This window comes from Chionomys nivalis, chromosome 25, assembly GCF_950005125.1.
Source record: "Chionomys nivalis chromosome 25, mChiNiv1.1, whole genome shotgun sequence".
In the NCBI taxonomy this organism is placed as follows: Eukaryota; Metazoa; Chordata; class Mammalia; order Rodentia; family Cricetidae; genus Chionomys; species Chionomys nivalis.
Window position 1 is genome coordinate 38,591,680 of NC_080110.1, and position 25,686 is coordinate 38,617,365.

Below are 25,686 nucleotides of genomic sequence, written 5' to 3' on the forward strand. Positions count from 1 at the left end.
CGACAGTGAGTTTCAAACTAAGAGCCCACAAGCCTCAGAAACCAGCTGCACAGATATAATCTGTGCACTGAAGCCAAGTTGTGCCAGATTCGAAGTCCTTATTCCTTCTGTATTTAGTGGCTCAGGAAATTTTCATGGCCAGTTCTTTCAGAAGTCAGTGGAATGGAGGCAAATATTCACACGCTTATAGTTCTTTATAGTTTTCTAACAACATAAGATCGCTGACAATTCAGTGTAAACCACTCATCTACAAAGTAGTTTTCATCAAACCAAACAACTTTATTTCTAATCCACGGGCATTGATAATTCTGAATATTTTATCTACACTACTCTATTGTCAACTTTGCCACTGTGACAAAAAGGAGAAAACCCTGGTTTTGACTCAGTTACAGCCCGTGGTAGGCTGTCTCCTCTGCTTTGGCCCAACAGCGAGACAGCATCACGGAAATGCAGACCTGATGGAGCCAAGAACTCATCTCCCGGCAGCCAGGAAGCTCAGACTATGAAAGCCAGCACCTGGGTGTCAGAACACGGTCAAAAGAACGACACACGACGAACAATGCCCAGGGCTGAACTGTGAGAGAGGCTCCAGGAGAAGGGCAGCTCTTTACCTCAGGCGCATTTTGTCGCCAGGTTTGTTCTTGGATGTGATTTCATGCCGTGTTAAACATTTACATTTGATTTCTAAGACACGTTTATTCTTGTTGGATGTCAGAACATAGCTATAGGACCCAATCTGGTACAGGGATGTGCTGGGTGCGGACCCCAGTGTACCCTGGATCTGGGTATGGCCTCTGCCTTGCTTTCCTGCTTCCCAGATATAACCTATAGTGCGTGCCAGGCAAGTCTGTTTAAGTTGCTCTATTCTGGGAAAGGGCTGTTCTGTTCATATTTAGTATGTGCTTTCTGGCATTTATTTACATGTTTTTCTGAACTCAAACTACCTTCCTTGGACCATTGCTTTCTTTGTTAGTTACATCCATGTATACAAGAATACGAAGCTGGCGTTGTCTGCAGTATTAGACCGTAGGCAGCCTCATTCTACAAGGTCTCCCACCCAGATCTGCACAGGTCGGCAAAGGCTGATGCCTGGGACAAAATACACCCTTCAGAGGCAAAGCTCGGGGAGCTGATTCTTCAGCTAGGCCCGACCTGCTGGAGTCTCCATCATCTCCCAACAGTGCTATCAGATGGGCTCCGAACTTCCAAACACGTCATTTGGGGGATGTGACTGCAAGATGGCACCTGCCTGTCATTCCAACACTGAGGAAGCTTTCACAGGAGGATTTTAAGTTTGAGGCCAGCCTTAGAAACTAGAGAGACCCTCTCTTGGTAAATAAATGGAGAAAACAATAAATGAAAAAAGACATACTATTTTAGAGATTTGAATAACATGTTTATAAAGCCCATTCTTATCAGAAACTTAAATCTATACTGATTTGTAAACAGTTAAATGTTAAATGTCCTAGAAGTAAAAAATAGAATCACAAAATTGTTGAGAAATTGTTTTTAATGAATATGCTTTTAAAATCCTGTATTTGTACAAAAAAAAAAAAAAACTGCAGACTGTCCCACTGCATTTGACAGCTGCAAACATAGTGTAATCTTTGGTTAACCAATTCTAGGAGATGCTTCTAACAGGCATTTATTCCACATGATAACATTTTGGAGAAGCCAAGCACAATTAATTTTCATTTTTAAATGTCTACAAAGTTTTAATTCTCCATTACACAAATAATTCCTCAAAATCTAGACATTATTCAAATGTATGTCAGTTATTGTACAAACAGAATACACAAAGGATCAAAAATATACATATTCTCTCAGAAAATTTTGTTACATAAATAAGAAAAATATATACAGCCGGATTTCAAAGTATGATTCTCCCACTGTGTACAGAAAGTGCTAATAAAAACGCTGAAGTCAAAGTCAAAGGAATGGCAGACTCCCTTCATGACGTCTACGGCTATACAAATGCTAAAAGCATTCTGAGAGGGAATATAATCTGGGAGATCTTGATTGTGACTTAATTTTATCCCTTTAGAATATTCTCTGGACAGGTGATATTCACACTTCCACCAGGCACCCCCGACACCTGACATAAAAGGCAGAATATGTGAGAAACTACATAATCCATGTCTTCGTATTCAGATAAACAGGAAAGAATTCTCAAAGGGTTAAATTTAGATACTCCTGCATTCAAATTTTCTGGGTATGATGAGCTACTTAAAAATCAAATAATGTAAGTTGGAAGTAGCAGAAGGAAATAAAACACTCTGAACATCCTAGCACAGTGAGCAGGAAGGAAAGATGATGCTGGTACATCTCCAGATAAGAAGAGCAGGTTTATGTTTTGCCCCAGAAATTCTCCTTTCTTTTCTGAGCCCGCGCTAGAGTCTGAAAGGCCTGGAGACTGGAAGCGGCAGAGCGGGCAGAAATCTCAGACAGTCTGTCTGCATCTGTAACGAGAGAATCCCAGGATTACATTCCCGATGGAAATCGCCTCAGAACAATAATGTACTAGTAACAGAAATCAAAACTACCGCATCAATAGCAACGCTGGATCTATCAGAAAACAAGGGAACTGGTAAATGGAGAGTTTAACTCATCATAGTTCATGGCAGTCTCCTACGGTGATCACAGGTCAAACATGACGATGTGAGCAGAAACCTTTTCACATCCTAGAAATCCTATAGTGTCGTTAGCTACACACAGCTTATGATTTCGGTATTACTGGGAAAGAACTCATCCTGAGATGTCTTATCCTGCTTTCAAAAGAATGGCTATTCGTACTGAAAAGACTTTCAACTAAGAAAGCAGACTGCCAGGGCCGGAAGATGGCTCGGTGGCTAAGAGCACACACTGCTTTTCTAGAGGTCCTGAGTTCAATCCCTAGCACCCACATCAGGCGGCTCACGACCACACGCAGCTCCAATTCCAAGCGATCGCCACACCTCTGGCCTTAAGGGTACCTATATGCAAATGCACACGCTCACATACATTATCAAAAATAATAAAATAAGTCTTATTAAATGCTCTATTTTAACATGGCATTATGTCACTTTTTGAAAGTCTCACTAAATGGAGATAAAAATTATTTGGCAATAAGCTACCACCTCTAGGCACTGAAATCCCACATTCTGAGTGAACAAATCCATCACGTTTACAAACACTCGTCTTCATCAACAAGACAAAGGCAGAACTAGACCCAAAACACAACTTGTGCTCACTGAATAAGGAGTTGCAAACTTGCTAAAAGAGAAAAAAAAAACTTCTAATATACTTAGCTGCCAGTGTAAAGAGCATTAAGTTCAAATTTATTTCCCAACTCAAAGTTAAAACCTTCAGGAACTTATCGGCACTTTACAGATTACAGTAAGGGCTCAGGACGGGACAACAGTTATTGTGAACGGTCACCTCAAGATCCAAACTCCTCCTTCAAAGGATGAAAAAGGAGGAGTATACAGGAGTATACAAGAGGAAAGGGGGTCTATTTTTATTAATTACACATATTTTGGGATTAAAAATGATAAGAATATGTAGGCATTTGAAAAAAATACGGATTAACATCGGGCCAAATTTCTGAGACAGGCAGATGGAAGCAGGCAGAGCCATGGCCTCTGCTGAGGGGAGGCACACATTTGCTGGGGAGACTCCTCAGCACACAGCCTCACATGGCTCCTGTGTAAGCTAGGAATAATTCCATCCCTGTCATAAATAAGGTCTCAAAGACCTAATATAAAAATGTCTACAGGAGTCCTCTGCGGTCCTTGCAGTGCCAGCCAAATGTGAGATCATATGCTACAGACCGCCTGACAAAAGAGCTGGTGCTGATGGTAAGTATTGAAATACCTTCGTCATTAAAGGCTTCAGGTGACGGTAACTGCAAACTGTTCATCCTTGGCTTCCCCACTTAAAGAAAGAAAGGCAGAAGGCATCATTCTTTAGCCACCAGACATCACATGTTAACTCAACTGTTTCAATATTTGCCCCCTCCAAAATTCATGTGAAACTGAAGTGCTGTTGCGATAGCATTAGGACACCTGAGAAGGTGTGACCTAAGGCAGTACCAGGGACGGTCTGTCCTTCCTTCTCACCTGTCTGCCAGGAGATGATGGAGAAGGAGACCTTCACTAGATGCTGCTCCTCTCTATCATGCACTTCCCAGCTTCTTCAGCAGTGGGTCTCAACCTTCTTAACACTGTAACCCTAATACAGTTCTTCACGTCATGACCCCAACCACAAAATCTTTTTGTTGCTACTTCGTAACTATAATTTTGCTGTTAGGAATTATGATATAAATATCTGATATGCAGGATATCTAATATGTGACCCCTATGAAAAGATCATGACTCCACAGGGGTCATGACTCACAGGTTGAAAACCACTGTTCTAGAGACATACTTATCAATTAATTTTGTATATTGATAGAAACTACTACATCAAAAGGCCAATGGGTAATTTTAATGTGTTTAGCAAGTACATAAACTGTGAATAAGCTCCTAATTCTTCACAATGATAACATTGGTGTAACTTCAAAGAAACATAGGCCTCTAGTAAGAGATGAAAAATTCAATACACACATTTAGAGAGAGAGAGCAGAAGCCCACAGGGGTAAAAAAAATGAAAGACAAGGAAACAACAACCACATTAAGAGATTGGAAAGAGTCAGAGGAGGCCAGTACATAATTTAAGTCTTAAGTGGGGAGAGTAGAGAAACTAAGAAGCAGAGATCATGTGTCTGTCCGCTTGTCTGTCAGTCACCAGTGATGTGGGGTTTGGGATGGAGCAGGCAGGGGCTGGAGGAGGCACACACAGGACTCTGAAAAGCTTGCTATGCAACAGCTATATCACAATGTCTTTACACTTACACAGCTGATGACCGCGTCTCCCAAGAGTGGACTAAAGATTTGTCTAAGGGGTCATCAGTGCTGCTGTGGCCAGATGCCCTGGAGCCAGAGAACAGGGACAGCAGAGAGGCAGAGCAGCGAGGAACTGACCAGGCTGAAAGGTCTTCAGGGGCCACCTGCTTAGGGGATGCTGGCTGTAAAGTATCAGTAGCATGGGGTATGAACAGACCATCCCGAGGCCACCAGAAAGAAAACACCACACACGACAGCTCCAGAATGGAGACCGCAGGATTCCCAACTGTGACGGAAGGAGGCTCAAACAGCAGAGCAACCAGATCTACGTGCCCTGGGAGAACATGAGCGACTCCTCTCACTTTATGACACTGGAGTGTGGAGCTGGCTACAGCAGCACAGGCCGGTATCCAGGAAGGAGATCTGCCGTTCACAGAAATCCATTAGCCTGGGCTACCTCCTGAGGCCTTGCTGAAAGGAGGGAGAGAGGGAAGGAAAAAGGAGAGAGAGACAGTGCAGGAGCCATTATAAACTATATAAAAAAAAAAGAAATGAAAAACAGATAAACGACAGAATTCTGTTGTGCGGTTCTCCTACAGCATTTTGCTGTCATTTAACACTTTTATCTTAAAAAGACAAGAAATTAAAGCTAAAATACTCACCATTCTGCTGAAATTGAGGGTCTCGCAGACGGCCTTGGATCCTGCTGGAAGGATGCCAGTAAGGTAGGAAACCCGGGGTGGAATGCTGCCCAGGGGTGTTTGTCTGATATTCTGGAACTTTGGCTTCCCAGTCTTCCCGCAAAGGCAGGGGATCAACTGTCTTGATGCCAGCAGCAGGAGAAGTCAGCAGAGACATAGCACGGTGGTTTCCTGTCTAGATGACAAAAAGAAATTAAATTTAAAAAAAGATGCACATGTGTGTGTAAAAGTAAAAAAGGGGGCCAGCGTTCAAACACAGAACGGTCACAAGTTACAGAAGATGGGGGAGAGGGACACAGAGTCCATAGAGAGAAGGCTACGTGCATAACCACCAGCATAGAGAAACAAACCTGCTGACTGAAAGACAAAATATACATTAACAACGCATTGAAAAGACAAACGCGGGAAGACAGAGTAATGGTGAATTATTATCACGCTCCAATTGTCCCTCCTTAGAAGCAGGAAGAGGCAAGCTTCATCACGAAGCAGAAGAAGACATTCACCGGTAATTCAGATAGATGTGAGACTAAATCACAAAATAAAAGCACTGAAGTACTAACTGTTCATTTACCAAACTGTAGAAGTGAACTGAACACAATATTACAGAAATGACACAGACGTAGAAAGACAGGAACCTTCTACAGACTTACTGGGGCTCACCCTTTATGAGAGCCCAGAAAGACACAACATAAACTTTAAATTGTGTCTGCTCTGGTCTACAAAGCAAGTTCTGGAACAGCTCCAAAGCTACAGAGAAACCCTGTCTCAAAGAACAAAACAAAAACAATTGTGCCTGCATTAATGCTATATTAATACTTGGGAAGGGGCTGGGGAGATGGCTCAGTGGTTAAGAACTTTGCCTGTTCTTCCAAAGGTCCTGAGTTCAATTCCCGGCAACCACATGGTGGCTCACAACCATCTGTAATGAGGTCTGGTGGCCTCTTCTGACCTGCAGTCATACACACAGCCAGAATATTGTATACATAACAAATAAATAAATATTTAAAAAAAATACTTGGGAAATAATGACATGAGAGGATAATAGTGTTCTAAACCAAAATGTAGCTGACAGATGGGTTTCTTTATATTAATTAGAAATAAAAATGAAATGATATACATCTGAAAACTATATTTGGGTAATAGTATCTGGCTCTAGAATTTTTAATTATAGATTAAAATAAATGATGCTTAATGGTGCAAAAATATGTTTGCAGTGCAGCTAAGTAAGAAAAAAGTAATCAGAAAAAGATGTATACAATCTGAAATAAAACTAGCACATAAAAAAACAAAAAAAAAATAAGTTATGAAACCCTGCCTGTAGGATAGCAATTATTTATACACTATAGACAGCGGGCATGGAGGCAATCCTTCTCTTACTGTGACCGGATTTCCACAGTGACAGCGCAGCTTAGCCCAGAGTTCCACAGATTGCAAACACAGGCACAGACCTAGTCACCCCGAACGCTCCTCCTCCCCTCATCTGAGCCCATGGATGGGACATTTATGCATTTTCCATGACTTCAAGTGGATAGCTTCCTCCCGGGTAGAAGACCACTGATCTCCCACTGACCTCCCCTTACTCCGTACACTTAGGGAGTTACAAGTCACACTAAAGGTGAAGTCTTTCCTTCCTCTGTGGCTCACAACTCTGTCACCTTGGTTTTACCACTGCTAAAAAAAGCTGAATGAAAGCTACAAAACACTTTAACTGACGGCATCCCCGGGCTTCACGAGACTGACCGATGTGTTTGTGAGCCTCGGGCCTCTTCACTGGCCCACTGTTCCCACTCTCGCCACAGCAGCCAGTGACTTGATTTACCCTGTGAGTGAGATCCACTACAGCTCTCCAGGGCTCCCCAGTGCCTTTAGGACAAACATCCAAACGCCTCCCCTACCCACCCTGTCACCCCACTTCCTATCTCTTTTCTCTCTAGGCCCGCCTCTCACCTCCCCTCTAAAACTCAGTACTGTTCCTCAGGGACATAGGGTACAAAATGGAAGCTGTGTGGAGGGGCTCCCTCTCCTGGAGTGTCTTTAGACAGCTATGGTCTCTGGGAAGGGAGAGACTGTGAGCAGAGTGACTAATAGTGGGTGTGGCAGTCAGTGCTCTTGTGAGTAACAACACACTTGGGATTCTGTAAGAAACGCTAACCAGTGGGGGGTGGGGTCACACCAAAAATAAAAACACAGGGGTGGTGGTAAGAGAAAGGGAAGGAAGTAGAGAGAAGGAAGGAGGATTCGATGGGAGGAGGGGATTAGTGGGAATGGAGGTGAAGAAGCGGAGGCAGCGAGGAGCACGTGTGTAAGAACACCAGAATAGAGCACATTATGCTATTTACATGTAACTAACAATGTGAATAAAAACAGAAGAAACTCAACAACTCAGCCCAGGAGCAAACAAGGCCATACCTTGTGCTCTGCCTTGGTACACCCTGCCAGGTTCCCTGCCAGCACCTCCCCCTCAGTCGGGTCTCACCCACCCCATGCACCCACCCAAGTGCCCCAACCACAAAGCCTCGCCCATCCCTCAGAGGTCACCGAGTTTAATTCACAGCACCTCTTCCTACCTGAAACCACTTCCTTAAAAAGATCCTTAGTCTATTTCTTTCACAAAGTCAGGAAGCTGTGTCCCCAGATGTCCCCAGATGTTAGGACAGTGCCTGGCACACAGGAGGAACCGTTAAATACGAAAGGAAGTAGACAAAGATAAAATTCCTTATGTTCCTCTCCAAAATAAGCTTAGAAGTTTTAACTCAGTATCTATCCTCCCCTCAGTCCTGTTGGACAGACAGAAAACCACAGGCAACTCAGTTTCCTCCCTGACTATCCGACCCATTCAGATATGACATGACACCTTCCTTGACAGTGCCCCAATGTCCCCATGTCTACCTGTGCATCCTGCACTGGTCCCCGATACCAGCGTCTCCTTTCTGGACACTGGTCTTTCCGTCCACTGTAGACACACAAACCACACCAAAACTACTTCAAGGCAAAGTATGCCCCTCAGTGGCAGAACGCCTACCTAGATGGTTCAGTGGCCCTCACGCTTCTGAGATAATGGGAACGTCTCACTACTTTCTTCGCTAGTTTGTGATATGCCATGATCCTTGCCACACCCTGGGCCAGCAGGAAGAAACGCTGTGAATAATCTGCAAGTGCCCTCCGAGGGGTGGGTTGTGCGTGGAGTGTGTACCGCTTCGGCCAGGCTGACTGAGGAGAGAGCTGCTGGCAGGGAACCTGGAGGGCTGCTTCCCAAGCACAACAAAAAGGTGCTCTTTCCTGCCTGGGAATTTTGTACAAGCCACGTACCATGCTCCTCTCTTCTGTCCTTTTAACCAGGTTAGAGATCCGATGCATCTATTGCAGGTGAATTATGACTTCTAAGAACACCCCTGACTTCAAAGAAATTTCCCTGTGCTAAGCAAGAGCCCCGCCACAGAGCTATATCCCCGGCCTCAAGAAGTCCTCCACTGGGCTAATGCCTTAGGGAAAAGCACTAAATAATCCAGCTTGGAAGACCTGCTAGTTTTTGATTTTACAGTTTTACTTTGTCTGACTGATTGATGGGAGTTCCTCCCAAGGCTGTAGGTTCTCCAAGGCCTACTGTTAACATCAGAGCCACGGCATCCAGCACGTGCATACATGGGTAAGGTAACATCCGCAAGATAAAGCGAGCTGCTGCACACCTGCTTCCTAACACCATCTACAGGACCAGAGGCAAAGGTGATGCACACCTATAGTCCCTACAACTCACTCAGGAGGCTGAGGCAGGACTGTCGGTGTGTGCTAAAGAAACAGGAAATGGGGGCTGGAGAGTTGGTTCAGCAGTTAAAGGCACTGGCTGCTCTTGCAGAGAACCCTGGTTCTATTCCCAGCACCCCATGTAGGGTCACAGCCATCTGTAACTCCGGTAAGAGGGAGACCTAATGCCTTCTTTGGACCCTAGGGGCACTAGGCATGCCCACAGCATACAGACATACATGCAGTGAAAACAACCATAGACATAAAAAATATAAATTTAAAACTGAATTTTTTAAAAAAGGAGGAAATGGATTAGATATTCTGTCGCCCTAGTAAGAGAGTCATTAAACATAGTGAGTTCAAGACCAGCCTGGTCTATGTAGCAAAACCCTGTCTCAAAAAAACCTAAAGAACAAAATAAACAAGAAAACATTTCTTAATGAACAAACCAAAACCATGAAACTGTCAAGTTTTGTGAGACAGCATTATTTAGGAGTTAAAACCATGGGACAAATCAACTAAACTCAAATTCTACTCAAGCAGGAGGGAGCCATGACACTAACTCCAGTCCCTAAGAGAACACAATGGCCTTGTCAGTCTGAAGACTCAATCAGTTAACACTCACACACTCAGGCTGCTGCGGCCCTAATAACCCACAGCGTAAGGTATACAATGTAAGGTCCATAGTGAACAACGTCCCCTAATCCCTACTGTAAAAATCATGTTCTCCTCAGGGATAACTGAATAAAGAACCATTTTCAAGGCTGCGACTGTAATTTCCTATGCAACAGTAGGTCTTACAAGAAATCAATAAGACACTGTATGTACCAAGCTCCATGATTCCTCTACCCAGGCGATAAAAGAGCCAAATCCACTTCCTGGGCAACCCTGGCATGTGGGTGGCAGGAATTCACATGGCGGCTTTCTATCCAGTTGATGGTACAAACATGAATTGTACTGAGTGCCCCGTGAGGGAGAGACTGGCACTAAAACGTTAAAATAGTGTTAGTCCACTCTTCACTGAAAAAACTAATTTCACAACCAATGAGAAAAATACATGCAAATACACCTACAGATCAGTCCCAGAGGCCAGACAGGTTCTGTGCCCAGCTGCCTCAGCTAGACACCAGCATGGACTTCCGGCAGACAGAGGGCACCTGAGACAAGTGGCAACCCACCTTGTTCTTCTCCACCCCCGAATCCCTACTGCTGCATTCTCTTCTGGGGGCTGATGTGCAAATGAGCAGCAGGAAACAGCCAGGGTCTGTCGCTCCGACAGCACCCACGTCACACATGAGCTGGGTCTGTCGCTCCGACAGCACCCACGTCACACATGAGCTGGGTCTGTCGCTCTGACAGCACCCACGTCACACATGGTGGGGTCTGTTGCAACAACAGCACCCACGTCACACATGAGCCGGGTCTGTCTAAGCAGAGATACCTAGGATGCTCCCAACCCATCCCAGACCTCTCCTCACGCCCTCAAAACTCCACCCTGCCCTCTGGAGCTGACCAGAAGCCAAGCCACACAATTTTCAGCATCTCCTCAAAAGGGCTTCCATTACACTTCAGCCTCTCACTCTACGTGACGCCCGACATTCCCGGGAAACTACCTCTCCGTTATCAGTTCCTCACCGTACTCGCTACCTTTTACGTGTGGGTGTGCCCTTACACAGGTGCAGATGGAACTCCACTAAGGGGCAACGTTAACCAAGTCCTGTTAATCCCCGGTGCTACTGCAATCTGAGAAGCCCTTCCCTCCACCGATCTTCTCCCATCCACTCTGAGCAGTGCTCCTCCCTAGCCTATTCGACTCCCACAGTCAATCACTGCCATCGCTGCCCTCAATATCTCCTTTCTCATTCTGTCCTGCTCTTAGCAAAACATATCATAAGTCCAGTTAAACCAACTTACTACATTGCTGTAACGAAACACATCAGGAGAAAAGACACAGCAATGCAAGCTGTTTTCCGTTGAATGTGTGACCACTAGCCCTAACGGCCCTAACAGTGCCCTGCGCCACACAGTTTCCCTGGATCCCTCTCTCACTCTCTGACTTGACACTTTAATGCCTCCTCTCCTCGGTCTAAAAGATCAACTGGCTCTTTCTCAAACTCATTCTCGGCAAGGACATTTTCCCCACACCCCAAGACATGTTCAGAAGACTTTCTTTCTCAATGCTCCCTCTCACAGCTTTTTGTGCTCATCGGCTCTCTGCCCGGCTGCTCCTCCCTCTGTAACGCAAAGGGGCTGGGGTGTGCCTGACACCGCCCGGCTGCTCTCCAGGCACCTAAAACCTTTCTTCTACTCAACAACTTAACAATTTTGCCCTCCCCCCATAGATGAGGCATGGGTGAGCACTCTGTTGTCTTTCCCATTTTGGAGTCACTGTGTGCCCACTTGCTCCTTCTTTGCTTTCTTGGAGACAGCACTGGAAAGAATTGTCTCTGGAGGCTGGGAATGTAGTCAACAGTACAGCATTTGCTAATCATGCCCACAGCCCTGGGATCAACTCCTGCAACTACCAAATACAGACAGACAGATAATAGACATATACATACATACATAGATGATAGGTAGGTAGGTAGGGAGATAGATAGATAGATAGATAGATAGATAGATAGATAGATAGATAGATAGATAGACAGATAGACAGACCGACCCGCAATGGTTTTCTCTAACTCTCCCCTTTCTTTTCTATTTAATCTCTTGCATTTAGGCTTTTACAAGATTCTAACTTACGTCTAAATCTCATCCCGACTTAGCTGCACTAACTCTCGTTTTTCTTACTTTTATTTGTGTGTGCCTGCATACACATTTGGGTGTACTTGTGAATGCAGAGGCCAGATGACAGCACTGGATCCCCAGGGGATGGTGCTCCCAGCTGTTGCCAGGCACTTGATGCGGGTGTTGGGGCCCACATTCAGGTGCTCTGGAAGACAGCAAGCAGTTTAGTCACTGAGCCATCTCTCCAGGCCAGGATAAACACTCCCTCAATAGCAGTACTAGAGACTGCATCAGGACCTGTGCATGCTGGACTAATCCTCTGCCTCCAACCTACAGCCCAGTCTTCTTCATGTTCCTTTCCTGTGACCTCCAGGACAAAGCTGACTATCACTGTCTCACTGGTTGTTTGCTTTTCCTGGTTACTTCTCAACTTCCTAATGTCAAAAACCTGTGGCTCAGACATGTCTACACCTACTCTTCACTGTCGATACCTATCCCCTCAATCACCTAAGTCTCTAAATACCTGTAAAATATATAGACATGTTTTATATGTTTTATAACACACATATAAAACATGCGTGTTATACACAACATATGTGCATGCATATTATATAATATATATCTGTTGTGTGTATATATGTGTGCATGTACACATGTGTATGTGTGTGTTTGTATATATGCTTATGTACATGTATATGTGTTAATGTACATATGTGTATATGTATGTGTATATACATATGCATGTATATGGATATGCATATAGATATACATGTGTATGTGTGTGAAACACAGAGCATCCAGTATTTCTCCTTAGCCCACTTTTCAAAAACATAGTTGGCTACCATCAGCATGTCTGTTCATACAGCTCATAAGCTTCTCAAATCTTATACATCCTACAGAGAACTCCTGCTATTTTCTGACAAATCTTTTCCTATCCATCTTTCCTATCTCAGTTTAAAAAGCAACTCCGCTCCTCTTGCTCAGGCCAAGAATTTCCCATTCATCCCGATTCTTCTCTTCCTCCCATGCCGTATCCCAGCTTTCAACGACTCTTGCAGACGTCTTCAGAGTGCACCCAGAACTGGTCTTCACCACACTCCAGGCACCATCGTGCCTTCCTGAGTCTGGTGATGGGCTGCTTCTCACGCGTGCCCGGTCCCTGCGTCCATCCTCTCTGGAACGGAGAGCGTGCCCCTCCTCTGCCACCCAACGCTATGTCACTGAAAACAACATGGATGCCTTTCCTATGACCTACAAAGCCCTACACAACTTGGCGCAGCTTCCTGTCTCAGGACGCATCACCCTGGAGGCTATTCTCTGCTCCAGGGCGACAAGAATGCAGGGCTGGTATCAATGAACTAGGTGTCCTCTCACCGCAGACTTTCATTTCTGTCATCTGTGATGTCGTCTCAGCCATGCTCAGGGTCAGTCTTCCTTCCTCAGACTCCGCTTCAACACCTCCCTCCCGGTAAGAACCTCCTGGACAACTTCCTGCTCATTCCTAAGATTCCGCTTCAACACCTCCCTCCCGGTAAGAACCTGCTGGACCACTTCCTGCTCATCCCCCTGCCTCATTCCTCTCAAATCACTGATGCCTACCCGTGTGTTTTACCTTCACTCTCGTGATTGTGGCCCCGCCCTCCACTGGACAGTAACCTCAATGAAACCTGGGAATTCTGTCTAGTTTTTATCTCCAGTGCTCAGCAGTGCCTGAAACATGATCGGAACACAACTACCAGACAACAGACCGCATTTTCCTCCTTCCTTCCCAATGAGTCATTACTAAAATTATGTGAGAACAATACAATGTCAAGACCAAATACATCAATCAATAAACCCCAGTGCCTTTGCCTTGCCCTACCAAAAAGTTAAAAGTAATATTTCTACATTCAGTAGGCGGGATTTTCTGAGGTCTCGGTCTAGACGTCACCTATTACAAGAGACCATGTGAACCCAAGAAGAGAGGCTTTCCTCTGAAACACAAGTGTCTACCTTAGGAAGGTCCCTCTTCGGAGCGTCTACGCCATCCTGAGAGGATGCTCTCTTCCTCTGCTCTGGGGCTGAAGGCTTCCCTTTAGATGGCGACACTAAGACAGCCCCACCTGGAAAACCCACAGAAACCAAGCGTCAGTCACACTGAGCTACATTCTAAACAGGCAGACTGTGGATGGCAGGTTTGACCATTACCAACAGCCGGGGTCGTGAGGTCATGGTGGGTCCGCTGGATGCCGAGTTCTCTCAGTTTCGGAGTGGGAAGCCTTCCCGCCTTTCCTGAGGAAACAGAAGATGACTCCGACCTGAAAGGTAAAACAATCTATTAGGAAGCCTCTCTTCCAGAAAACTACGATCAAAACTACGTCATCAGTTATGTAGATCGTAATAAAGCATGAACTGTCTAAGAGACGTCTCCTACAATCCCAGTGTTAGGAGGAGGGCATGGAGAGTCATGAGTTCCAAGCCAGCCTCAACTATTAAGGGAAGCCCCTGCCCTAAAAACAATCTTTTTAAAAATTCTTAATCCATTTGTAGTTAAAGGGATGAGTACTAGAAAGGAGGGGCGATCACTGTAAGTCAGCAATCCATGGCTAAGTCATCTTCCCTCTAGTCAGTACCAAGTTCCACACTCCTGCAACACCCAGGAGTGAACAAAGGGTTTGACTACAGCCAAGACGGACCATTAGCAAGAGCGAAGAGCGCCCCCAAGCGGTCTACACATACAGCCTCTGTTATTAGTGGTTTTTAGAAACCACTTTAAAACACTACAAACCAGTAGCCTCCCCTTCTTGACAGAACCATCAGAAATTAGTAAACACCAGCTTGATCCACGAAACCATCCTTCCAGACACATTACAAATCTTGTAAGTCCTCCCCACCAGGGTGTCACTGAGAACATCTGTGATCTCCTGAAGGAGCCCACTGCTTCCGTGCTCCATGAGCACCAGTCGGAGCCACTGCACAGCATATACCACGTGGCAGTGCCTACTTCACTGGGTCAAAGCAAAACCCTTTTCTTTATTAGTCATACAGCTGCAGGGGCAAAGCCCTATACCTTGTGACGAAGCAAACACACATCAGTCATGTGCTAGAATGTCCACTATGTTGAGAAGTTTGGGTCTTACCCTTCTTTCGTTCTATCTGCGTTAGACTTGTCCTGTGTGTCCAGTTTCTCAGGCTCGCCCACATAGATCTGCTTGTCTCTCCCCCTTTCCTCCTCCCCGTCTCCCGTGGGCTGTTCCTGCGTGTCTTCGTTGGTGCTCTCCGCATCCCAAGCCAGCTTCCTCCTGACAGGCAAGGTGGCCGCCTCTGGCATGGCCAGCTTCCCAGTGGTATTTTTTGGGGACTGCTCTCCCATGGCAACTTTTCTTTCCTCTAGTTTGGGAGAAGGATGTTTCTGGGGAGTCTTGTGGCCTGTAAGGTTGCTGCACAACAAGAAAGTTTCGCTGTAAGTGTGCGTTTGAGTGTTTCGGTTTATACTGTCTAGTGAGTTCATAACCTTAGTGTGAGTTCGAGTGTTTCGGTTTATACTGTCTAGTGAGTTCATAACCTTAGTGTGAGTTCGAGTGTTTCAGTTTATACTGTCTAGTGAGTTCATAACCTTAGTGTGAGTTCGAGTGCTTCGGTTTATACTGTCTAGTGAGTTCATAACCTTAGTGTGAGTTCGAGTGCTTCGGTTTATACTGTCTAGTGAGTTCATAACCTTAGTGTGAGTTCGAGTGTTTCGGTTTATACTGTCTAGTGAGTTCATAACCTTAGTGTGAGTTCGAGTGCTTCGGTTTATACTGTCTAGTGAGTTCATAACCTTAGTGTGAGTTCGAGTGCTTCGGTTTATACTGTCTAGTGAGTTCATAACCTTAGTGTGAGTTCGAGTGCTTCAGTTTATACTGTCTAGTGAGTTCATAACCTTAGTGTGAGTTCGAGTGTTTCGGTTTATACTGTCTAGTGAGTTCATAACCTTAGTGTGAGTTCGAGTGTTTCGGTTTATACTGTCTAGTGAGTTCATAACCTTAGTGTGAGTTCGAGTGTTTCGGTTTATACTGTCTAGTGAGTTCATAACCTTAGTGTGAGTTCGAGTGTTTCGGTTTATCCTGTCTAGTGAGTTCATAACCTTAGTGTGCGTTCGAGTGCTTCGGTTTATACTGTCTAGTGAGTTCATAACCTTAGTGTGAGTTCGAGTGCTTCGGTTTATACTGTCTAGTGAGTTCATAACCTTAGTGTGAGTTCGAGTGCTTCGGTTTATACTGTCTAGTGAGTTCATAACCTTAGTGTGCGTTCGAGTGCTTCGGTTTATACTGTCTAGTGAGTTCATAACCTTAGTGTGAGTTCGAGTGTTTCAGTTTATACTGTCTAGTGAGTTCATAACCTTAGTGTGCGTTCGAGTGTTTCAGTTTATACTGTCTAGTGAGTTCATAACCTTAGTGTGAGTTCGAGTGCTTCGGTTTATCCTGTCTAGTGAGTTCATAACCTTCCTTCATTTGTTTTCCACAAGGCCTTGTCTGGGTATTGAAGTTATTGTGGAATATAATAAGTGGAAGTTACGTCTGCCTACCTTCACACATGTATGCTTGCACTTCTGGTGACAAAGCCATTATTTACCCTCACCATGAAAAAGACTAACACCCCAACTAGGCTAATTTGTTGTAACTAAATTCATATCCATGTACAAAATACATGTGAACAAGTATGCAGATTTGAATTTTTATATATTAGATTCATTTTTCCAAAACATTATTAAAGACAGTATTTTTATGAACTTTTGTTTTTGTTTTGTTGTTTTTTGAGACAGGGTTTCTCTGGGTAGTCCTGGCTATCCTGAAACTCACTCTGTAGACCAGGCTGACCTCGAACTCACTGAGACCCACCTATCTCTGCCTCCCAATTGCTAGGATTAAAGGCATGCAACTACCACCACCCGGCCTTTTGTGAACTTTTAAAGCAGGGTCACATAAGGAAATTTATACATAAATTTAGTATATGGGACTATACTAGTATGCTCTAACTTAAAACTATCTTATTTGCTACAAATCAATGTATAATTTCTTACAGTTAAAATACGTTCACTTTAAAATTCAAAACAGCAGAGAATTCTCTACAAATAGAGGCCATGTATATATAATAATACATATTAGTCACTAGCTTATACTCTCATGAGTTTTTATGGTTGCATTTTTTAACTTCTTAAAGTCCTTTCACATCTAACCTATAGTCATTCTAATTCTGTGGTTGTCACAGAATATTGTGAAATTCAGCATTCCATAATAATGTACTATTTATACAGAAACATAAAGAGCAAGTATAATAGAGAATAAGTTTTAAACAATAGAGATGCATTTGACTGGAAGGCAGACCGTGGGTAGCAGGTCATTTTCCCTGGGTCATTCTACGATGTACATAAACTACAACACACTCTTCCCACCATCCACAAAGAACACCTCACCCGGCAAGATCCAGTGCTCGGATGTTGCTACTAATGCTTCCTTCTGAGCTCGTGGTTGAGGAGACGTCCCAACAGCAGTTGCTATTGGACAGAATCTGGTTCAGATGATCCCGAGAAAAATGTGTTCCCTGAACTCGCTTCCTGTAAGACTCAGCCTTTTCCCGGAGTTCCTTAACCTACACCAAAGAGTGCAGATGCCGCCTGTTACTGTCAACGCTCTTACAAATGTTGGCAAGCACATATCAAAGCCAATGAGAAAGGAAGGCAAGAATAAAGCCACAGAACTCCTCAGACTATGCTTGAAGCAGAAATTACGACAATTAAGTTAAAGCACAATGCAGTTACTTTACTTCAGACTAGTAGGCAAGGAGACATTTGTGGCAGCTAAGAAAAATACTGAAACATACTTTTTATTGCAAATGAAACTGTACAAGTATTCTATGCATTATTATAGTTTTTAAGAACTCAAAAGCAACCAACCTCTGCATACCACATGGCATTTAGAGAACCCTAGGGGAGGAATACAGAGACATACTTAATGACAGGTTAACGCCATAAATAAGTATTAAGGGGGGTCAGTGAGATGCTGTACCTTATTATTTGTACTTCTAAATATATATAAACTTGTCAATCACTATTTCCTGTATTCTTAGTAACATTTAACTCAGTAACCAAGACATCTCAATACTGCCTCAAGGATCAGCCACATTTCTTGCTCCCCATCTCTGGCTGTGACGGTGCTGTAACGGGTAACTGATTGCTATCCCTAGTCTCCAGCTGTGATGGTGCTGTAACAGGTAACTGATTGCTGTCCCTAGCTCCCCACCTCTGGAAGAGTGCTGACATGTCATGACTCCCCGCCTGGCTACTCCCCCAGCTTTCTACGCAGCTGCTCCTGCGACAGAAGATCCACTGAAAGTTCTGAGGTTCCCTCTCCAAACCACTCAGTTTTCCTTGGAGTCAGCAAAATCTCAACTTAAAAAAAAAAAAAGCACTAATTAAATATATATTTGAGTAAAAATCCCTACCAAATAATGGTTGTCTATTCATAAGTAGTAGCAAGATTATTTTTTAAAAATTATGATGAATACTTCGCATTCCCTAACCCGCAAATAAGTTACTTTCCTATGAAAAGAACCCTAACTTCCTATTGGGAAGCCTTTTATCCTACCCATCACACTGCCACCTGCTGGCTGCTCTAAATGCAAATATACTGTGTAGAAACCATAACACAAAAAGCTAAACCGTTAAAATCCAGCTTTAAAAATCTTGTTTATTACATTTAACAATTTTTATTGCCATTAATAATTCTGTAATTTTAAGCACAGAATTCCCATATTTCTGTAAAATCCTTTATCCCTTGACAATTTATTTTAGGTATGACTGTTAACAGTGTCATGTTTTAACCTTCAGGGGAAGAAAAACTGATTATGCCTTTATCACCACTGCCTCATTCTTTAGTAGTAGTAGTATATGCATGCGGGCATGCGTGTGTGCGTGCATGTGCATGCGTGTGTGCATGTGTGCGTGTGAGCATGTGTGTGTGCTTGTGTGTGTGTGTGTGGTCAGAGGACAACTGACCTTAGGGACTCAGCTCTCTCTACCATGTGGAACCCCAGAACCAAACTCAGGCTATCAGGTCAGGGCTGGCAGCAAGCCCTTCCCCTGCTGAGCCTTCTCTCCAGCCCTAAAATTTGCTCATTTTCTACCATAAAGGTTGAGACTCTTGTACTGCTGCAGGACTTCATGCTAAAACTGCTTGCTTCACTTAAAGGCAAAAGAGAAAAGCAAACAATGAAATCTGTGATGCAAAAGCCATTGGGGAAACTCCCCATGGCTCCTCAGAAGACAGCTGGTAACAAGGAGAGCACTACATGTCTAGGGGAAGAGCCATCACAGAGAGTACCTGCAATAGCATAAGGGACCACGCGACCCCAGCAGACCGCTCTTATGCAGGAGAACTTGAAAATATCCTGAGGAAGAAGCTAAAATCCTACTTTTCTTCAGCACCAAAAATAAACTATGTATATATCAGTTCTACCAACTCCTATACTTCAAGGGGAATCAGCACTAGCGGTTTGTACACCAACGGCAGAACTAAGTCGTCTGGTTTAAATGTGCTGAGCAGCTCACAGGGCATTCCAAGCAAGGAGGAAACCTGCTGTGAAGTGCCCATGTATCAGATGTAACACCGCAAGCCTTAGGATCACTCCCCTGCGTGCTCAGGGTCTCTCTCCAGGAACCTGTGAACGTGCGGCAGGGAGGGGCTGTGCGGTGCCGAGGCAGGAACTCTGCAGCTGTCCAGAGTGTGGACTGGGCAGCAGAGGGAGAGAGCGACCAGAGCCAAGAACTCTCGGAGTCAGTGGGCTCACAGTGACCAAGGACGCGGGCCTGCATCTACACGATCACCCTAACACTGGCACAGTCTGCACCCTAATAAACAAGTGAGGTGTACACTGAAGGGCGGGTTCAACGGGGGCTCCAATCAGCACAGACCTGAGAGCTGAGCAGTCAAGAAGGCTGCAGCCTATTCACAAGGACGCCTAAGAGGGTGGATGAAGAGCCCTCTGCATACAGTGAACTTCTTTGGATACCAATTATTCAGAAGGATGGAGAGCAGGCATTTATGGAGATCCAGTACAACCATTCACTTCTATCTCACAAATCTTCATCTGCCATCCTTCGTAATAATGTCAGTGTCTTACATTTAAATGTCTAAATCCTAAACTCAGATGAAAAGTGAAGAGGCCAGCATCTCTCACAGTAAGATGTTCTACAGACACGAGGGAAAAACTGAATGTGGACTCCAGAAATAACCCCTAAAACTAATGACTGGGTTATTATTATTCCCAACTAAACAATCTATATAGCAATGCTATTCAATGACAGGACATAAACACTTTAAGCAGTGGGTAGAGAGATGGCTCAGAAGTTAAGTCATTTGCTGCTCTTACACAGTACTAGAGTTCAGTACAGAACCCACATCAAGTGGCTTATAACCACTTAGAACTCCAGTTCCAGGGTATACAATGCCCTCTTCTGGCCTACACACACACACACACACCATCTAAACACTGTAAGTAGAATATTTTCATTACCAAACTATTTTTCCCAAATTGAACTAATCATTTAAAATTTACATGCAGAAAAATCAAATTCAGAAAAACTGAGAGAAAAGAACAACTTTTTTCTCAAAAATCTTGCCCCCCAATGAGGACCAATCTCATAGATGGTTCTTATATAGCATCTGCTGAATTACAGGAGCTCTAAAATGTGAATCTTTATCTAAAATCAAAGGCCTACATGTCCTCAAAAGTCAATCAATAAGTAGTCAAAAAGATTTACTTGCCAGCTAACCACTGTGACAGATGCCTGTACTGCCTTCCATGGGAGACACTGAGGCAGGAGGATTGCTGTGAATCCAAGGTCATACTCTTTTCCAAAAACAAATTAACTTAAAACAGATTCCATTATTAAAGAAAATATATAATGTTCTTTTAAGAATGGTATCAAACATCAGTGCAATGGTGGTACTTACTACACAGCTATGGAACAGACAACCACATCCAAACCACGAATAAGCATATGAGACTTAGGATAGAACACCCAGTAGATTTGCAAAAACAGATTCCAAAAGAGCAGCATTTTGAAAAGATAAGAAGACTGTATGTAAACTAGAAGATTATGAGCCAGAAGCTGAGTTACTGTAAGGATTGCAGGCTGGAGTGGCGGTTCCGTGCCTATAGTGCCTGCCAACACCGGTCAGTAAAGGACTCAATGGCAGCCAGTTTAGCCCATCAGTGAGCTCTGGCTTCCACAGCACAGCCGTGTATGCGCAGTGCATACACCACACATACATAGAATACACACCATAGCATGCCAGGAAGGAAGGAAATAAAGAGTACTTGATAGTCAGGTACCACAAAAAACAGTCCAGAAAAAAAATCTAGCATTTTAGCAAAATACAGCCCAGTATTAAATGTCTGGAACCTGGTTAATAAAAACTGATCACTGATTCCATAGAGAATTGTTATTCTGTTAGTTTTTTGATAAAAGAGGTTAATACAAACTTCACTCCTAATTTATATACCTATAACTTCCAGTAACAGTTAATACAACTCACAAAAGGTTACAGCATCAAGATATCATATTAGGTAAAACCAAGAAAAGAGACCTTAAATTACAACACAGCATTCTCCTCCATTGGGGCAATATAAGGAATTTCACTTGACCTCAACATCTCTAAAGCCCTCTCAATCCACTGAACATTTAGAGTTGAGGACTAAATACCAACTTAAAGGAGTCACACACTAGCCGGGAATCTTCCTAACACAAGACTTTCTCATGGCCTCAGGCCCTGTCCACAAGCCCTCAGCAGCCACACTGCTCTGTGCTCCCCAATTTCTCCTGCCCTGCCCACTTCCCCAGATATTCTCTGTGCTAACTCCTAGAATGCTAAGAAGCCATACAGGAGCTGGGTCCATCCTTTCCTGCTTTGGATGCTCAGCTGTTTTATTTGATTTCAGCAGAGTGAACGGGCAAACGGCCAAGATGAAATGGGAGCTGGCCCGACTCTTCTGTCCCATGTGGCCTGAACTAGGCTCAGGCAGACAATACTCAGAGTGGCTGCAATAGATCCAGAAACCTCCTGAAACAGAATGCTGAGGCAGGAATGGCAGGACATTCGTCTGGGAAGGGAAGCAGCTCAACAGGGCCAACAGCTGCCCCCAGAGGCTGATACACAATTGCAGCCATGGTCTTCAGCACTGAGCTAAACAAACGCATTCTCCATCCAATGCATCCTCTTTGGAAGGGCAGATGGGGAATAATGTCTGTTATAATCTAACCAAAAATGTTTTAATTTAGCTTGTGCACATGGAAAAGGTCAAAACCTGTCAGGATGCAGTTTTAAGATACTAATTATTTAAACATTCTGCTATTTGTCCTTGAAGCCTCAGCTCTCTGTACTGGGAAATAACTGCCCTTTCCTCCGGCCTATTTAGGTCCCCAGTTCCTCCCCTATGTCAGGGCACCCCACTTGAAACTGAATGAGCTCAGGCTGCACCCACCCTTCCCTTCGAGCAGCAATGGCACAAACTGTCAGCAGCCTTCCTATCATGTACATCACTGATTGGACAATGACCTTCAGTTGAGAGACTGGAGGTCTGAATGTCATGAGAAACAAATCAACAATGTAAGCTGAACTGATTAAACCATCAGATAGTTGATGGTAAAAAATGACTTTGATAATAATTATCACTGATAAGCTGCCAGTTACTACCTACAGTTAGGATGGTGGAATCTGGTGTGCTGTTACTGTCGCTGGGTAGGCTCACCTGGTTTGGCACGTTCTCCTTCATGCGTGTCCAAGCTCCAGCTTTATATAAATACTGAGCTGGGCTCAGAAACTTGGCTCTATATTCAGAATTCACCTTGCTAAGAAAGACAGAACGGAAGTAAGTATTTCAGCGTGCTGACCACCCAAAAATGACTGTCGCCTTATCAAACACATACCCAAGCCTTTGGTGTCTCCACGAAGAAAGCTTCCTTTTAGGCTGGTCTGTGTCTTCTGATGTCATCTCTACTTCTAATTCTAAAGGCTCGTCTGCCTTGTTATATTGAAATGGAAATAATTTCAGCATTTATGCTTAGAGATGTCATACATTAAAGTAAAAACACCAGATGTTATAAAGGTAGGCTTGCAAATCCAAATACATTTTTGCTTTTAGATGTTTTAGCTACTAAGGAAAACAAGAAAAGTCAACAAGTTTTGAAACCAATGAGTTTAGACCCCTGACTAGGGTTTTGTTGTTTTGTTTTTGTAATTTAAAGACTAACAAATGCCATCTAAATATTAAGCTACGACATACTGAACAGAGACTTTGAATTAATCCTTAAATTCACATTCCAGTGTTATAGTTATTAAAGTTTTGCTAATTAAGTTACCACAGTGCTTAATAGAATAACTTTCCATCCCCAGGAATGTCATGAAAAGAAAGCGTGTCATATACTTTCTATTTTTTCCTTTTACTTTCAGTCATATACTTTCTATTTTTAAAAACCACAAAGTATCAGGTAACATTACTACAGGAGACTGAAAACAATATTCTATATTTCATTTTCCTATCATCTGCAATGATTTTATCCTGATGCCACCCATAACTTAGAATACCTGTAAGTTCACACACAAACCCAGTGAATGCAAATTCACTGAAGTAAATGATATGAATTATACTAACTATAATTTAGCATAATAAAAGGCTTGTCTTAAGATAAATGTGTGCTGTGTTTGATGGGCACTACCGTGAAATACACCTTTCCATCACTCCGGCTGCCCTGGAGCTCTCTGCAAGGCGAACCATGTGACATTAGACACGGAAGACTCACCTGTGGCACTGCTAAGTAAGGCCATTCTCTATCAGTTTTAGTTACCTATGTATTTTTCTCCCAGCAGCCTAAGCGCTGCTGAGCCTTGCTGAGTCTGCAGCTGCATCTCAGCACACACACAGGACCTGGGTCCGTAAGCAGTCAATGAACATCTGGCATTTAACAAACAAATGAGTTAATGGTAGCAGACGACAGGGAATTCGGTGAGGAGCTGGCAGATACCTTCTTCTCTGGAGACAATGTCTTAAGGCCACTGTTCCCCTTCAAACCCTCCCTTAGCTTTGGTTCCTTCACTGGAGACAAACCCTTGAAATTCCGCCTGTATTCAGTCTCATGGACGACTGTGTTCCCTTTGAATTGGGGAACAATTTGGCTTTTATTACGGAAAACCTTAAAACAGACAAAAAAAAATAGTTCAGTTTTTGGTTAGTTATTAAGTGACACAGAACTTAGCTGTTTAATTGCTCTTAAAAACTCATAAAAAGTTGAATTATTTATAATACACAAAAAAGCAAAATTGTATATGACTGCAATTTCATTTCACATGTGTCCTTAGTAGCCAAAGGTCAAATTTCTATACTTATCACTATGTTTTGAATAGTCAAATTACGATCAAAATATTACTTAAGCAAAAATAAACCACACTCCTTGTCTGATTTTCTCTTCCCAGAGTTCCCCGCTTCCTCCCACCAGTGAGATCATGAACTAAGTATATTTTCATAATATGAACAGACATGAGCTTTATTAAAGTAACTCTTGTCAGCTCTACAGATTATGTTTCTCCTTGTCAGAATTTCCCTTTTTACACTGGTGGGAGTGCAAGCTGGTACAGCCCCTTTAGATGTCAGTGTGGTGATTTCTCAGAAAATTAGGAAACAACCTTCCTCAAGACCCAGTAATACCACTTTTGGGTATATATCCAAAGGATGCTCAATCATGCCACAAGGACATGTGCTCAACTATGTTCATAGCAGCTTTGTTTGTCATAGGCAGAACCTGGAAACAACCTAAATGTCCCTGTACTGAAGAACGGATAAGGAAAATGTGGTACATTTACACAATGGAGTACTACACAGCAGAAAAAATAACGACATCTTGAAATCTGCAAGCAAATGGATGGAGCTAGAAAACATCATATTGAGTGAGGTAACCCAGACCCAGAAAGACAATTAACATAGGTACTCACTCATAAGTGGTTTTTAGACATAAAGCAAAGAAAACCAGCCTACAAATCACAATCCCAGAGATCCTGGACAAAAATGAGGACTCTAAGAGAGACATAAATGGATCTAATCTACATGGGAAGTAGAAAAAGACATGATCTCCTGAGTAAATTGGGAGCATGGGGACCATGGGAGAAGGTTGAAGGGGAGGGAAGAGGCAGGGAAGAGAGCAGAGAAAAATGTAGAGCTCAATAAAATCAATTAAAAGAAAAGAATTTCACTTTTACTGAAACAACATAAAATGGTGCCTGATTTGTTCAATCTGGGATTTTTTTTTCCTTGCTCTTTGCGTGCTTAGATTTAGCATTTTCATTACGGCAAGAGAGAGCGTCCAACAATCACTGTATTTCTCTTCTAAACATTTTTTCATCCATAATATTCAATATGGTTTCCATGCACTAGTATACTACCTCCAATGACAATGAAATCCCAGGAGGCCAGGTAGGACTCACACCACTGCGGCTTTGCAACACTGAAGAGCACTTCTTTACGTAGACCCAATCCAAACATCTCAGTACAACACAACCTCAGGGCTTTTCAGCCAAAACTATTCCAACTCTCTTCAATATTAACATGACGACCTTATTAAGATAAGGCACCTGATTAAAAGT

At 43.4% G+C, this 25,686-nt stretch overlaps 1 protein-coding gene across 6 annotated transcripts in view; it reads right to left on the reverse strand.

The window, feature by feature from the left end:
* Positions 1–1,524: 1,524 nt before the first annotated feature.
* The window catches only part of Mdm1 (Mdm1 nuclear protein), a 31,971-nt gene continuing 7,809 nt past the window's right edge, over positions 1,525–25,686 (reverse strand). For 2 of the 6 annotated variants that reach the window (XM_057758009.1, XM_057758004.1), the window contains exons 5-15: positions 24,075–24,242; positions 22,980–23,074; positions 22,802–22,901; positions 17,946–17,975; positions 17,466–17,641; positions 15,151–15,450; positions 14,219–14,328; positions 14,024–14,133; positions 5,525–5,738; positions 3,853–3,912; positions 1,525–2,459 (exon numbers count right to left, since the gene is read on the reverse strand). In XM_057758009.1, coding sequence (XP_057613992.1) covers positions 2,347–2,459; positions 3,853–3,912; positions 5,525–5,738; positions 14,024–14,133; positions 14,219–14,328; positions 15,151–15,450; positions 17,466–17,641; positions 17,946–17,975; positions 22,802–22,901; positions 22,980–23,074; positions 24,075–24,242 — 1,476 coding nt within the window. In that variant the 3' untranslated portion in view covers positions 1,525–2,346. Of the gene's footprint in view, positions 2,460–3,852; positions 3,913–5,233; positions 5,334–5,524; positions 5,739–14,023; positions 14,134–14,218; positions 14,329–15,150; positions 15,451–17,465; positions 17,642–17,945; positions 17,976–22,801; positions 22,902–22,979; positions 23,075–24,074; positions 24,243–25,686 lie in introns of those variants that run through there. The other 4 variants (XM_057758005.1, XM_057758006.1, XM_057758008.1 and 1 more) reach the window with 4 other exon arrangements.